The sequence below is a fragment of the Solenopsis invicta genome, chromosome 2 (genome assembly GCF_016802725.1).
Source record: "Solenopsis invicta isolate M01_SB chromosome 2, UNIL_Sinv_3.0, whole genome shotgun sequence".
Classification (NCBI taxonomy): Eukaryota; Metazoa; Arthropoda; class Insecta; order Hymenoptera; family Formicidae; genus Solenopsis; species Solenopsis invicta.
The window spans coordinates 11334785-11350000 of NC_052665.1; the positions used below are offsets into that span (position 1 = coordinate 11334785).

The 15216-nt window shown below is 37.9% G+C and overlaps 3 protein-coding genes across 5 annotated transcripts in view; 2 read left to right on the forward strand and 1 right to left on the reverse strand.

Annotated features, from left to right (window-relative positions):
* The window catches only part of LOC105194955 (sodium-independent sulfate anion transporter), a 35195-nt gene that overhangs the window by 14159 nt on the left and 5820 nt on the right, over positions 1-15216 (reverse strand). The window contains exon 2 of the mRNA XM_026135607.2: positions 9956-10136. The gene's annotated coding sequence lies outside the window, so the exon portion shown is untranslated. The remainder of the gene's footprint in view (positions 1-9955; positions 10137-15216) is intronic.
* On the forward strand, positions 1861-11331 carry LOC105195026 (forkhead box protein P1-like). Its single transcript, XM_011160227.1, has 3 exons — positions 1861-1935; positions 2574-2720; positions 11215-11331. Exons 1-3 carry the CDS (start codon positions 1861-1863, stop codon positions 11329-11331), a joined length of 339 nt encoding a protein of 112 aa, XP_011158529.1.
* Positions 4761-15216, forward strand: part of LOC105195025 (mucin-12) — a 15585-nt gene continuing 5129 nt past the window's right edge. For all 3 annotated transcript variants that reach the window (XM_026135623.2, XM_039446291.1, XM_039446292.1), the window contains exons 1-3: positions 4761-4990; positions 13880-13965; positions 14278-15216. The exon at positions 14278-15216 is cut by the window's right edge. In XM_026135623.2, the coding sequence (XP_025991408.2) occupies positions 13899-13965; positions 14278-15216 (1006 nt within the window). In that variant the 5' untranslated portion in view covers positions 4761-4990; positions 13880-13898. The remainder of the gene's footprint in view (positions 4991-13879; positions 13966-14277) is intronic.

Sequence of the window (15216 nt, forward strand, 5' to 3'; positions counted from 1 at the left end):
CGTAGATTAGAAGGATGCGCTATTCTCGCTCTCGTTCCCTCCGCCGCACCGTCGCGGCGATAAATAATCATCGGGTCTTAATGAATTCGTGCGGTCCGTAACTACCGGTCCGGGACCGACTCGGAGCGTCTCCCCTCATTTTGTCGGTACCGAGAAACACTTTTCGCATCGGCACTTTTGCATCAATAATGCGTTACACGCTTACGCATAGCGCGAGCAGGTCGAACAGCGTGTCGCTGCTCGTAAGAACCGCGACCTGGAGAATCAATACTGAAATCCTTCGTGCTTTTCTTTCTTTTGTCGGGCAAAAGCGATGGTCGGCGGTCGGTGGTTTTCTTAACACCAACGTTAATTACCTGCGCGCGTTGCGCGCGACGTACGTGCGGGGGAACCTGAATTACGGGGTCTCTGAACGCAAAAAGCCGCGTGCGTCGGAGGTACGCGCGGATCGCGCGAGCTGCAGGTAGGAGGGAAAGAAAAGCGCGCGAAGGGACGCGAAGAGGTGCGCCGGTTATTTATAAGCCGCTAAGGTATACCCGGTATACCGAAGCCTCCTGACCAGATCGCGGCTGCTCTCCTCTGTATTTCTTCCCTCCCCTTTTTTTTCCTCTCTCTCTTGTCCGAGCGTCGATCTCTCTTGTGACATCGACGCTCGGCGGAAAAAACCGCGAGAGAAGAGGAGCGATCTTTATGACGCTTCGCCGTTGCGTGTACGGTGTGGTACCCCTCGTCGTCGTCTTTTTCTTTTCACCTCATCCGATTCCTACAGGCAGACGAACTTGTTGTTGCGAGTACGTTTTCGGCCAATCAAGAGGATAATTGTACAACAGGTCGGAATACAATCGGTGTTACGTTCCATCTAGATTCGATGAGTTCCTTTCATTCCACTGTTCGACCCGATGCTCTTTCAATGAACTTTTATTGGTCGTATCGTGTACTCTTTTTTTCCTTCAATTTTCGTGGATCTTCCTCGCACGATACGAGCAAATAAATAAACCGCGAGTTGCCACATTTAACTCGACGGGGGTGCACGAATTGGGCAAATGTAAATGTGCAAAATAAAAAATTGTGTTAAGGGCTCGCGCGCCAGTAGTGCACATAATCATCTTCGAATTATGTATGTTTTGTGTGCTCTTAATAACTGTACATCATGTAGAAATATATAAGGCGCGCACGCGAAAATACTTGGAATATTGAAGGTGAAGGCTCGAGATCTCTCCGTAGCTCATAAATCATCGGCCTCCACTCGCGCCTATGTATTCGCATGTCGACAGGATAGTCCATCTTTTAAGTATATATATAAGTATATACGCGATGTGTGTCTGGGCTAAGCCCTTTTGGTCTTCTTAATGACGATCGTCATTGTATACTTAAATCACTACCTTCGCTTTATGATTACACGGTCGTCGGGTAGCGTAAAACGGTAATTGAACATTGATAAATTATCAGATCAACACGTTATCAGTAATTACGAGCGCGCAAATGAAGTTGGTTCAGTGAAGCTGAGAGAACTGCGCTTCACCATTATGCGCCTCGTTTTCGTCGTGCTTCTTTTCATTCAGAGTTTTTAACTAAAACAAAAATGGATTTTCCTCAAGCCGAGAGTTACTGCGAGCGCGAAGGGAAACGTATGAAGATTAAATGACGAAGAGACACTGTCGCGCAACTTTCAGCTGCCATTATTGCGCTAAAGATAAAAAAAAGTCCTGGAGACAGGTGAATCGAGCGCCTGTCCTCACGAAAGGATAATTCATGGATCAGACTGGACTTCCGCGCTTTATTCCGCGGCTCGTTAATTCAGAGTCCTTCCTGTAGAATGGATCGTTTCTCTCTTCGGGAGTCTGCAACGAGACGAAGATCATGCACGTCCCGGCAAAGGATCCCCACAGCCCTGGAGATTTTTCCTCGAAGCATTTATGGCAAGCACATCTTGAAGTACGATCCATTGTACTCCCTTTCTGCTCATATGTTTAGTTCGTGAAGTGTACAAGTGCAGTTTGCCCCTACGTTGTGTTGTTTCAGAAGTGAGTATCACGTTTTTGAAAAGTAAAGCGCAACGAAATCCAAATGTTGCAAAAAACGCACACACGCATACTAAAAGAATTATAATGGCATAAAATTTTTTATAGAAGAGATCATGTATAAAAACGAGCGTTTTTGTGAGACAGTTTGTATCATTTTGCAAAGCAAGCTTGAAAAAAATTCAAACTAATATTTTTCTAAATAATCTGTATAATTTCAAATAGAAATTTTTAAGTTTTTCAAAACAATTTGAATAGAACCAATAATTGTATGAACTTTTGCATGTAAAAACTAATTGTTTAAACAGTTCGGTACAAAAACAAATTTGAAAGAAAATATATAATTTATTGTAAATAGAAGTAACAAGTTTTTATCTGTTCTAACAACACATCGTCCAACTTTGTATCACTATTTTATTCAAACTCAGTTTTGAATCAAAGAATTTAAATATTAATAAAAAATATATAGAAATAATTGAAATCAATGAAACTTAAAAATCAGTACTGATGATAAGAAAAAGAACATTAAATGATTTATCATTCGTTTTTCAGATAATTCTAGAGGTGACAAAAGCGATCGATTATCCAGATTCCGGGGGCAACACTGGAGAATCTGCGGAAGCTGCGACAAACGGCGCAAGTTCTACGCTTCGACTCCTCGTTGCTGCTGCTAGTTGTCCTCGAGAATCTTTGTACGGCGTAGATAGAAAATAAATGAGCGAGCATCGTCCCACGTTCCCACGGGATTCCTCGTTACTTGGGACTCGCATGGAACGGCATGCGAACAATCGTTGATGATCGCTGATAATCGCGATCTCGGTTTCGTCACGGCCCGAACGTTTTCGTCCTTATCGTATTTTTTCTCTTCTTCACGCTCTCGTCCATCATGTTTTCATAGTCGATTCTTATAATTTTTGCAGCATCCTGTTACGCAGAGTTCGTCGAACCGGATCGGAGCAGTGACCGTCATCGACGTCACCCGTAATTAATGATTGATCCTCATATAAAAAAATCATCCTACTGTAGCAGATATAGCTCATAAATAGTAATACCGTTATCTTATATTGATTTCAGTGCACTCTGCATCTTCTCGTAAACCCTGGATTAAAAAGTATCGTGAAACATGTTGTTCTCACTTGTTCTTCGTTTTATCGTTTATTCTGTCAATCAGGTAAAAAATTTAGAACAAAATCATTAGAATATCATCTCACTTGTATAACTGACAACTTTAGTGTTCATGTTTTTTTTTTATTTCACATTTTGACATTTTGTCAATGTGACATATATCTCAGACAACACACGAGATCTATAAAATATTCATAGGATGTTTTAAGAATATCGTACGTCTTTAGAATATTTTACGGATGTATTTAAATCCGTGTTGTAGAAGATACCTTTATGCAACATAGTAAACATTTAAAAGTAAAATTTATGTGACAAATTTCGTCACACATTTATGAATTATATCTCCATATCCATTTAAACTTGTATGTTATCAACATGTTAGTCTCAAGTTGCGCTGTTTTACTTTCTGTTATAGGTAGCTAACTAATGAAACGTATAAACACGTTTATCTGACGACGGCATTAGGTGAATGCTCGAATATTTTAATAACCTCATTGATTCATCAATATTTTTTGGACCTTTCATTCATTGCACCGGTGCAGCGTGACTCGCGGCTTCATGCTAATTTATTTATTTTTTTTTTCAAATCTCTCTATCAGATTCATTACCGACGATATAAATAGCGGAACCTGTTCCACGGGCCGATCCGGCAGGGAAAACCGTATCGGCGCCGCGACGTGGCGCGAAAAAACGCAGGCGCACGGGTTGGAGGCAAAGAAGATGCATCCTGCGCGATCAAGGCCGAAAAACAGAAGAATCGCGACGGTCTACATAACTCGATCCCCGGGATACTGCAACGCTGGCCTTACTTTCCGTCGACGACGCGCCGCGTCTTGGACTCGCTCTCGTATCCGTTTTTCACGAGATCGGCATGCCGCGACGACCGCGACGGGACGCGACGCGATGGTCTCCCTCGCGTAAGCACCTTGAGGTGCATTCAACTCGGCTTGTATCATCGGACGTATCGATGTCTTCGCGCACGAATTAACGAAACCTGCTCCGCTGCTTGCTCCTTAAGCGGCAGCCACCCTGCACAAAATCTAAAAGTATCCATCGCTAATTATCCTCGAAAAAGAGAAATGCACAAAAGCTTTGGTACAATTTTTGTACACGTTGCAACCGAACGTCGATGAAATGTCAATCAACCAGTTGCAAAAAAGGAAAAGAAACGCGCGCGCGCACGATGAAGTAGATGCAAAGGAATTGAAGTACGTTTCGCTCATGATTAAATTACACTTTAAAAGAAGATAATCGAAGAAGAATAGAGAAATGTGGTCATCAGCCAGGTCCATTTTGCCTCTGGCGTTCTATGCGCAAAGCGCAAAGCGCTTACGTTTACTAATTCTATGCGGCGATAACTAACTCGAATGCGAGAAATGCGCTCCGACTGTCGCATTCCCCGGTGAAGAGGCGCGAATTCCTGGACGGTACCTCGGACGAGCTCTCGGGTGTAATGTGTAACATCGAAGCGTGTAACGATCGGGACACGGTTTGTGCCCCCTTCCACACCTGCACGCGGCCACTATTCCTTCTCGCGTGCACATACACACGCGTGCCGCTGCTCCACGCACACCGGCAAGCCAATTGGAGAGCCAAGTCTTTATAAGTAGGAGCCATCCGCGTCCTCAGGACTTACTCCCTCTCGGGAACGTGCCACGATCGGCAACCGATTTTCAGAATAGTTACTGAAAAGTTTGCAAAACGCCGGTCAGGCTCTCGCACGCTCCACGCGAGTTCCCGAGGACCACGAGGATCCGGAGGGCCCCAGGAAACGGACAAGTTCGCGAGATGACGAGCGCGGATAACTGACGGACGACGGAATTCTTTGCCGAATGCATCCAAGTGTGAGTCCACGTAATTTTCTTTTTTTTCCCCTTTTTTTCACGAGGTTGCGAAAGTGAACGGAAATCCGTGCTTCCGTGATTTTCACTCATAATCGCGTTTCTTTTAAATCATAAAAATTGTGTGAGAAAAGACGTGTACTTTTTTTTTGAACAATTGCACAAGTTGAGATGTACCACTTAACGCGAGAAGAGTGGATCGATTAATCTTTAGGGGGTTGTATATTAATGTGCGGAAGATGCTGCGATACGAACAAATTCCTGGTGTTTAAATGAGAGAATAAATCCCGCCTTTTAACTAAACTGAATTCACGGCACACAACCATTTCGGGATCATCATAAGTGGCCCCACGCAAATATAATTTATTGTCTGCAGTTCTTAATCTTCGTAGAAGTATCGCCGGGCATTTCTTCGCTTCCTTGGGAAGTAGATTGGCGGATCTTTAACGAAGGCCTTAGAGGGAAATGATTAGCATAAATTTCAAAGTCCGAGGCGTTACTGGCCGAAAATTTAAGCAACCTCATAAATACACAGCGATTATGATGCATCAGATAACGAAGATCGGTTCGAAGACTTTGCGTTCGATAATTGAATGATATATTAAATTGCTCAAATATTTTTAATTTTTTTTTTCAATACCAAGATAATTTGTCATATTTAATTTTATCGTATTTAGCATTAATAATTCACATGTTTTATAGTAGTAGGCATTTCTTGCAAACGTGAAATTCTGTTGATACAACACGGAAAAAAAATTAGTAACAAATCAACAATTCATTGTTTCATTAGCAAATTTTGTTTAAGATTAATAAATCTTTCAAGAAAATTTTATATCCTTATATATATAGCAATGAATTGTTGATTCGACATTAATTTTTTTCAGTGTACGCTTTAATTGTTGAAATCAATAGCTCAGTCGAATATTACGAGTTAATAGATTAAAACAAAAGTTAAAGGTGTAATTTAGACCGATGTGTACTTCGTTACTGAGATTAAGCGAAAGATAAATACTGAATTTACGATACTTATCTAGCAGCCGATTACAATTAAACTATCGGTTAACGATCACTCGCTATTCTATGTCTTGGACGATGTGATTGTGTTTGAATTGTAATTATAAAATACGAAGAGAGTAAATATCAATATAAATGAATTCTCTCCTAATAACTTCCGTGAAATCTAATATATTCAATGAAACGTGCGAAGAATTAAAATAGAAATATTTTATTCAGAAGTTTTCATAGCTCGTGCCTTTTTACTGCCATATTTTATTGTCCGAAAGCTGAACAATATGAAAAACATGCTATTGGCGTCTAGTGTAATTACAGTTTCCAAAGCTCGTAGTCGAAGATCAATGTCAAACGTGTATAATCGTTGTATTATATGGTCACGATCACTGTGGTCGTCACGTAACTGTTTCACCCGGTCACAAGCGGGTCTTACAATAGTCGTGACATGTCCACAATGTAAACGACCGCTGCCGAAATATTCCCCCCCTTTGGCTCGATCGCGAATTCACGTCACGGCTCGAACGGCTGCTGTATTTGGATCGACATTCCGCGCTTCGTATGCTCGGCTCGAGCGCGGCCAATCAATCCGTCGTTCGATCTTGGCATTGAAACCGATCGGCCAAGAAGTAAACAGGTCCGCTCGCGGGCGCATAATGCATTATGCACGCCCGTGCAGTATTTCGTAATCTGTAGACGGCAACAGCCTTAACTGATACCGCTTGCAAAATTAATTTTCGGTCTGATGCGCCGATAAAGAAACGCCGCACGTGCACCGTGTAACGAGCGATCATGCGAATTTGATCCTGACACACCGCTTAACTATCCCCGCGCAAAAAAAATGCGCATTGAAAATTAATAAAACGTTGGTTGTGAAATATTAAGCAATGATACGATCAGAATAAATGCGAAAAGAATAACTATTAGATATTTATAAAAAATTGCAATTAAGACTGAATAGTAATTAAGTTACAACAAAAAGTCGTAATAAATGCATCCAAGGATGCAGCTTCTTCCATTTTAATCTCTACAATCAAGTCTTGGAACTACAAAAATAATTAATTATTAATTATCTTGATCATGAATGCAGTATATAAAAATAATTCTTACATTATTTATAAATTATTATCGTAAAGAATCCCACATCAAGAAAAAAATTCTATCTAAGAAAACGTATAATTATAAAATATTTTTATTCGTTACGTGAGACGAGAAATGCTTCCATTATTAATGATATTTTAATGTGCAATACTTCAAGAGAGTTCAGCCTTGCGTAATCATTCCAAAATAGAATGATGAAAACTACCGGATAAGAGAAAATCCAAAATTGACTCACGACAACCAAGGCACGTTTAATAGCATTCCCTGTATAGAGATATTCGTGAAATTTTACCGCACATTGTCACCCATACGCGGATTACGATTACATTTGTATTCAATGATGATTGTAATAATCCATGCGGAGTAAGAATAAAAAATAAATTCATTTAAATATCAAATATAACTCTACACACATCAGTGTAATGCAATTTAAAGTTGTTTAGAGAAATGTAAATTTTACACTCTGTGTGCATTATATCTACGGCTCAGAGTGGTCATTAATAGCACCGAACACATACACACACACACGCAAGGTCCTCACTACGAGTTGCGGTGAATCAATTCCATTGATTCACCGCAGCTCGTAATTATGCTCTATTTATGCCTACGCTAATTCGCACCTGCAGCTTTCTCATTTTCTTAGAGATATATGTGGCGCGTATACCAAGAGAGCCTTGAACCTTACGCGCGGAGCCGTAGTGTCAGTGACGGATTTACGCACGACGCATGATAGATCTACGGGATACCTACATTATTATGGTAGCAAATGAAGGGAACATTCCGGGAGGAAAAAGGCGTAGAGACGCGCAAAGAGGATGAGAAGAAGACGAGGGGTCGAGAAAAGACTCGCGTATGCAATTTACTAGGATCCCTTTAATTGCGACGTGTCGCTACAAGGGGAGACTCTGGACGATGTTGCTAGCCACGAAGAAATCCACAGTGTCATTGACAGACATTCGCGCAAATTTTTATGCTACGTACCATTAATTCAGCGCGACGAGTTTATACGTTGCACTTTGCACTCGCGAAAGCCACGATGAAAATTTCTTTAGAAGGAAACGTTTTCGTAATATATATGAATCAATTAAAGATTCCCACTAATTTTCTTCAAACGTACAATTTAGTTTTTAAATTAAAAATATTTTCTATTTTTCTAACGATTATACATTTATATCTATTATCTACTTATTGCATATTACACATTTATTCGTTAAAGAAATGTGCAACAAAATATGAAAAATTAATTAATTACGAATTTGCAATTATTTTAACTATAATTCTATTCCGAGCTAATATTTTAAAAACTCTCTAAAGACATCCTCGAATCAAATTAAAATCATTCAAGAGTGAAAGCTATCTGTTGTACACTCACTTATGTTTAGCTGTACATATTTACAAGTACACAGTACTTCAAGGTGATAATTAGTATGCCACAATAATCATGCAGCTATCGCTAGTTGTTTTGAGAGGAATTCATCTTCTATTTCTTAAGATTTCATCGAACAATGCAAGGTTACATTGCATTATGCTCAAAAAATTTAATCTATTGATCAGAATGCAATCATTCTGACTTGAAAAAAAGAAAAATACATTTTTTTAATACTACGTATTTAATATAAATAACTAACTATAAAATGATGTGAATAAATCTTATTACTATTGCTTTCCTAAATATTTAAATATTTGAAAAACATGTTTTTGTAATATTTAGTGAATTCTTCTGGTAGTTAGAAATCGTTACGGATTCTGCATGACTTGTCATCATTCCCACGCCACTGTACACCAATGTACATATCGCCAGGGAGGGCAAAAGTGGAATTGGCGGGAGAAGAAACGACCTTGCTACTTTCAACGGCAAGGTTGCACTTATGCCGTACGCATGCTATATCATAACAGCTCAGGTTCACTGTACCGACTCGCATCATCGTCCGCAGACTGAGATGTTACTATTTTCTTCGTCTCACGCTGTAACAGGTTTCCCGTACCTCGATTAGCTTTCGCTTCTGTTCGCGCCGCACAAAGTGCAACCTTGAGAATTTACCTCACAAAAATTTTCCAATGCGAGCCTTACTTTGGCTAACGCTACTCGTCAACTCGATTTTGAAGCTAATCTGTCGTCACATTCGATATAATATTATGTTGGAATATCTTTCAACCGCACGTACTCTAAATAAAAAAAGAATAATAATCGCACACGCCACTTATCCTTCATCATCCATAAAAAAATAATAATTGCGATGAATCAAATCGTTCGTCGACCGCGCAACAAATACAAAGACTCAAGGATCGGGAAATATATACTTATATTTTCTAATTTCCTATTATTACGGCGTTATCAGCGATGTTTGGCGACAAGGTTAACAATAGATTACTATTTCTTAAAACATGTTCCACGCGATTAACAAGCGTCACCGTCGAGGATTCCAATAATCGTTTTTAATTCGAGGTCAGGCTTCGTTTCGCGCTGAGTTACTCGAAAAGAAAAAAGAAGAAAATTGTGTTTGGGACGAAATCAAGAAAATATCCACAATTTGAAAATATAACTCTAAAATTTTTAAACTAAATTCTATTAAATCTAAAATTGAATAAGTTTTAAAGAAAATTCTACTTTGAACCTTATTAAATTTCAAATTTATAGTTAATTCGTAATAACGAATTCCTATTTACTATTTATAATTTTTTTAATGGCATTTATGCAAACTGGTGAACTATGTACCGTCAAGAAGGGAGTATAGGGCAAAAAGAGCCATTGAAACATATAATTATATGCTCTCATCGTTCTATAAAAAGACTCGACACCGACATGCAACCGTGTCATCAATCTTTCCAGCAAATGATAATCAAGTAATAATTTATTACCTTTAACGGGGCAATCTCAAGCTTGTCAAACCGGGCGTTGGCACGATCCTTAATAACGATACCGAGCGTCGCTCAACCACAATTAGATTATCGGTGCATTACAATCGATTATGTCCAGACTAGTAAATTCCTTGTATCCTTCACTATTTTCGCGAACAGTAACAGCCGTTAAATCTTTAATCTGTAAAAAAAAAGAGAAGAAGTAGTAGGTGTCGATAATTACAAGGTTTAATGCGGCCCGTGCGCCATTATGTAATTTTTTTCTAAAGTCCTTCTGAAGGCTGCGATAAAGACGTTCTCTCGTTCGCGCATTTTAAGAAAACTATACATGCAATATTTCCGTTTTTTGCATTTCTGCATTCATGTTACATACACAAGGAGTTCAATTAGCAATTATTAAGGTGCATAGAGAAAGAATTTTTGTAATATTTTCATTGAGATTTAAACATTCGTACTGTTTCAATTTGTTTTTAGTTAATCTACAAAAACAAGCTAGTTATTATTTGTTCAATTAATTCCTTTTTCTTTTATTTGGTTTTTTCTAATTGTAAGCTGATGTGCATCAAGACTCGTAATTTAGCGCGGTAAAGCCTCTTATAAATGACCAAAAATGCAGAAGGAAATCTAACGCTTAGCGCGAGATATCCTTCCTTTATTATATATCTTAAAAATATACTAGTTTAATAAATATTATAGTAATTTATAATAATAATCTGTATATCAATAAACATCCTTGACATGTTTTGTGGAGATATTGGATAGCGGTAACAATCTCATTATTTTAAGACGCTCCAATCGCATGAAGCGCAAAATGACGTTTGATTTATATTTACATCGAGTTAGTACTTTAACGATACAAATATTAGCGATTATTACATGAAAGCGAACAAACTGGAAGACTAATTACCTCGTTTAGTCCAGACTACTTTGCGTGATCGAAAACAATATTTTCTCTACTGACGTATCCTTGCAACGCAATACATGCGTAATAATTAAATAAGCAACTTTACGTGTTTGTTTGAGATTATGGAAGACACGATGTGTAAATGTTGTTTCGGCACTGCGCCGCATTTGAGAGAGAGAAAGAGAGAAGGTAGCCGGTTAATTCAGCAATGTCGATTCTTGCCAGTCGAGATACCCATCGACGGAGGGCGGGTTAATTGCACGACAAACCGCGAGATACGCCGGGCACGTTGTCCTTGGAATGCGTCCGAGGCTACGAGGTAGGTTCACTTAGGTTTTATTCCCTGAAGTAACAGCAACAGCAGCAGCAGCAGCAGCCGCAACAGCAGCCGCAACAGCATCATCAGCAGCAGCCGCAGCAGCAACAGCAACAGCAGCAGGTGGTAGACCTGTCTGAATTGGTTTATAAATAAGTCGCGTTACCTCCTTAACAGCCCGTCATTACTTGCGTGCACCTTCGAACCGTCTGGCATTTATATCCGCAGCTTAGGGTATCCGTTTACATTTTGATAGTAAACGATAGTAACAAGCGAACGGCCCCTCATTATGCTTTATGCGCCCAGCGATGCGCCGCGCAACGAAATGTCTGCGATATTTCACGATGCAACGTGGAATTTTGCGCAACGTAAATTGCTCATAAGGGAGGTAAACAAGGAAGGGCGAATGTCAGTCGCAACAATAAATAACAAAAGGAATAAACTAAGATACATATTGTCGAAGAGCATGTAATTATTTATGTAAGTCATGAAGAATGCAATATTTCTCGCCAAGAAAAAGTTGTACAGTCAAGTAGATACGCGTGAATTATTGAAATACGAATTGAATCGAATCAGGTAAGATTCGGTTCGATTCAGATTGGAATTTCCATGATTTCAATCTGAGTTATTTGAAATTTTTCAAATCTAAGAAATTCAAATACGAATCACATATTGATTATTTTATAAAATTATATTTAATATTATATTTAAAATGACTATCATGTAATCAACATTATTTTTCTTATATACAAATTTTTTTATTAACTATAATACTAGAAATTAACTTAATAATAATTATGTCGTTAATTAAAAATCTTATTTCAACGATTCAGAGTCAAAAATCTTGATTCACGCATCTTTAGATAATAGTCAAGCCTCAAAATTATAATTGGCAAATAAAAATTACTTTTTTGATTAAATTAAACTTCATTTTCTATTATTTATAAATTTGCATTTAATATGTATCGAAGCAAATGTTATGTAAATCTAAGCGCGGTCAGGCTCTACTAACGTTTCTTTTTCAATCTATTATTTATTTTACATTCACTAGCACCGATGCTGGCTATGCAAATCAGATTGCATACTCTTTCGCGTAATCGTAAACACTCCTGTGATCGAAAGCAATAGCCACGTGGATTAAGCTTGATTAGCATTCAGAAAACGATCAACGTAAACGGAGTCTACAACATCGCGCCGTGAAATGTTTCATTTAACGCTACGTAAATTTCTCCAAGCCATTTAATAATGTGGATTATTCGCATTCAAATTCAATATAATTAAAGTATCAGCTGCATCAGCTGTAACGTTTATCAAAAGTTTCAAAAATTTGAATATCTTATTTCTATGATGTTAAAGAATTTTTTATCTTTATATCCTTCTATTATTTATCTTTATACTTTTTTAATCTTTATAATGCTCATATTACACAAAAAAAAACAAATATTCGTAATATCAAACGATCAGTATTAAAGACGTTGTTAAGTGATTCTAAAAGGTTGATTTGTAAATGAACAGATAGCGCGTGAAAGTATTTTGCACGATTGGCATTGGCAATGAGTTCGCAATCTGACGTGTCATTGAATCCTATCGGTCGATATACTTGTACGATCAAGTTACTCCAAGAAAACAGGCAGTCGGATGTTACGTCATTGTTCGCCATGAATATTCTTTTCACTGAACGAAACGGAAAAATCGTGAAACGAGATTGGAACGAGTCTATTCATTTCAAGTTCAAGTTTGCAGTGTGTCTCTCTCTCTCTCTCTCTCTCTCTCTTTATTTTTTACATAACCGCATCTCCTCTTTCAAGATTTTCTTCTCTCGACGACATATACATACGTGCTATTGACAAGTCATGTACATTGCAATTCATTACGAGTTTACGCGACGTTGCTTTTACTGCCGATGCTATTCACAAGTTTACGTTGATATATGGAGTACATAGCAAGAACGTGAGACTTGTACCGGTAAAAATGTTACAAGAAATTTGCGATAGCATAATTTCTGAACTCTTTTAAAATCAAAACTATTGTACTTATATGTTGTAGAGAAAATTATTATTAATATTTAAAAATATTTTGCAACGGATTACTAAATATAAAAATATAGTACCAAATATCTTAGCGTTTAAATTATCTATTAATATTCCTTTATTATCTTCTTAATAAATAGAATTTTTTACTCTTCTTTAAATATTAATAATTAATAATTAACAAAAAAATTTAGAATTAAAAACAAGTATTATATCTGTACATCGTCGCTTATGGCGATCTATGCTACGAGCATTCATGTTTCCGGTTGCATAGATCTCGGTTCTCGATCGAGCCATGCTCGTAATTTTCATCTCGATAAATAGCAGTGAACTCCATGCACTCAATAGCGCTGCAGGTAGTTGATAAGATAAGGTGCACGCGATGACGTTCTCGAATGTAGTCTTTCGCGTTTTAAGATGCTCTTTCGTTATCGGATGAATCGTTAAGTAGATGTCGATAGCCGTTTCTTCGAAATGGCAGGGTCAATAACCAAGACAGTTAACACGCGCACCTAGACTTATTCATCGTTTGACTTGCAAAACAACCAAGCATCTCTTTCGATATTTCGTTCAAAAATTTGAACTTTAAAAAATATACACCAGCTATTAATTTTATAAAATTATTTTTATAATGTAATAATAATTAGTAATTTTTATTATGTTTCTTGTTACAGATAAAATTGGTTACGAAAGATGTGGAAAATTCAATCAATCTTGAGCGTTCTTTCGACGCTACTCATAATAAGATTAGCAGGAGCTGGTGAGAACAATTTAATTTTTTCTTTATTTTAATATTAATTTAAGTTTTAAAATCAACATTGTTGAAAAACATTTAAAATATTTATATTTAAATCTGAAAAAATTAATAGAAGATTTTTATCAGTAGAAGTTTTTTCAAATCAAAAATATCAATTTGTTTCGCATTTTCAGATAAAATTTTTGAATAAACAAATCACAGTAAATGATTGAAAATTGATTAATATTTACATTAATAATATATATCTTTAATATTATTTAGTCAGCTAAAAACCAAATTGAATCGGAGAATTTATTTACCTATATTTAATTGCAGATTATTATCAATACAATCAGGACCAATACAGACAGAACAATGCTCCTTTTAAATGTATGCAAGAGGGTTACCACCCCGATCCGCGTGACTGCAGGGTGTACTATAGATGCGTAGATTGGGGTAACAACAGTCCGTTGACGACTTTCAAATTCGAATGCGGAATTGGTACGGTATTCTCGAAGGATAAAGGAGATATCTGTACGCATCCAGAAGATAGCGGTCGATCTGAATGTGGCAGTTCTCAAAACGAACTTGATTCAAATGTACAAGATCCTCCTTCGCCCATATGGACAACTACGCAATCGCGTCCAACCATGACACAGTCTCCAGTAACTACTAGACCATCTGTAATCACGACTGAAACTGCTTCAACAATAAAAAAACCAGAGACGACAATACTGCCACCGCTAACAAATCGACCAACTATAGACCAATCGGAAAATAACATGATTAATTGTCAAAACAGATTACAATGTACGCAAGAAGGATTTTTAGCCGATACTTGTGATTGTAGAAAATTTTACAGATGCGTAAATGAAGGTACTGGAAAGTTTACGAAGTATGATTTTAAGTGTGGCACAGGAACTGTTTGGGACCCAGAGGTTCAAGCGTGTAATCATGCTTGGGCAGTTACAAGGAAAAATTGCAGACAAAACTTGGAAAGTGGAGACAATGCTGATAACGGACAATGGAATGGAGATAATAATGGACAATGGAATGGTGACACGGGAGATACTGGCGGACAATGGAATGGTGATGTTGGCAGTTCAGGACAACCTGGAGATCCAAATGGTCAACCAGGACAACCTGGAGATCCAAATGGTCAACCAGGGCAACCAGAAGATCCAAATGGTCAACCAGGACAACCTGGAGATCCAACTGGTCAACCAGGGCAACCTGGAGATCCAAACGGTCAACCAGGACAACCAGGATCGCCGG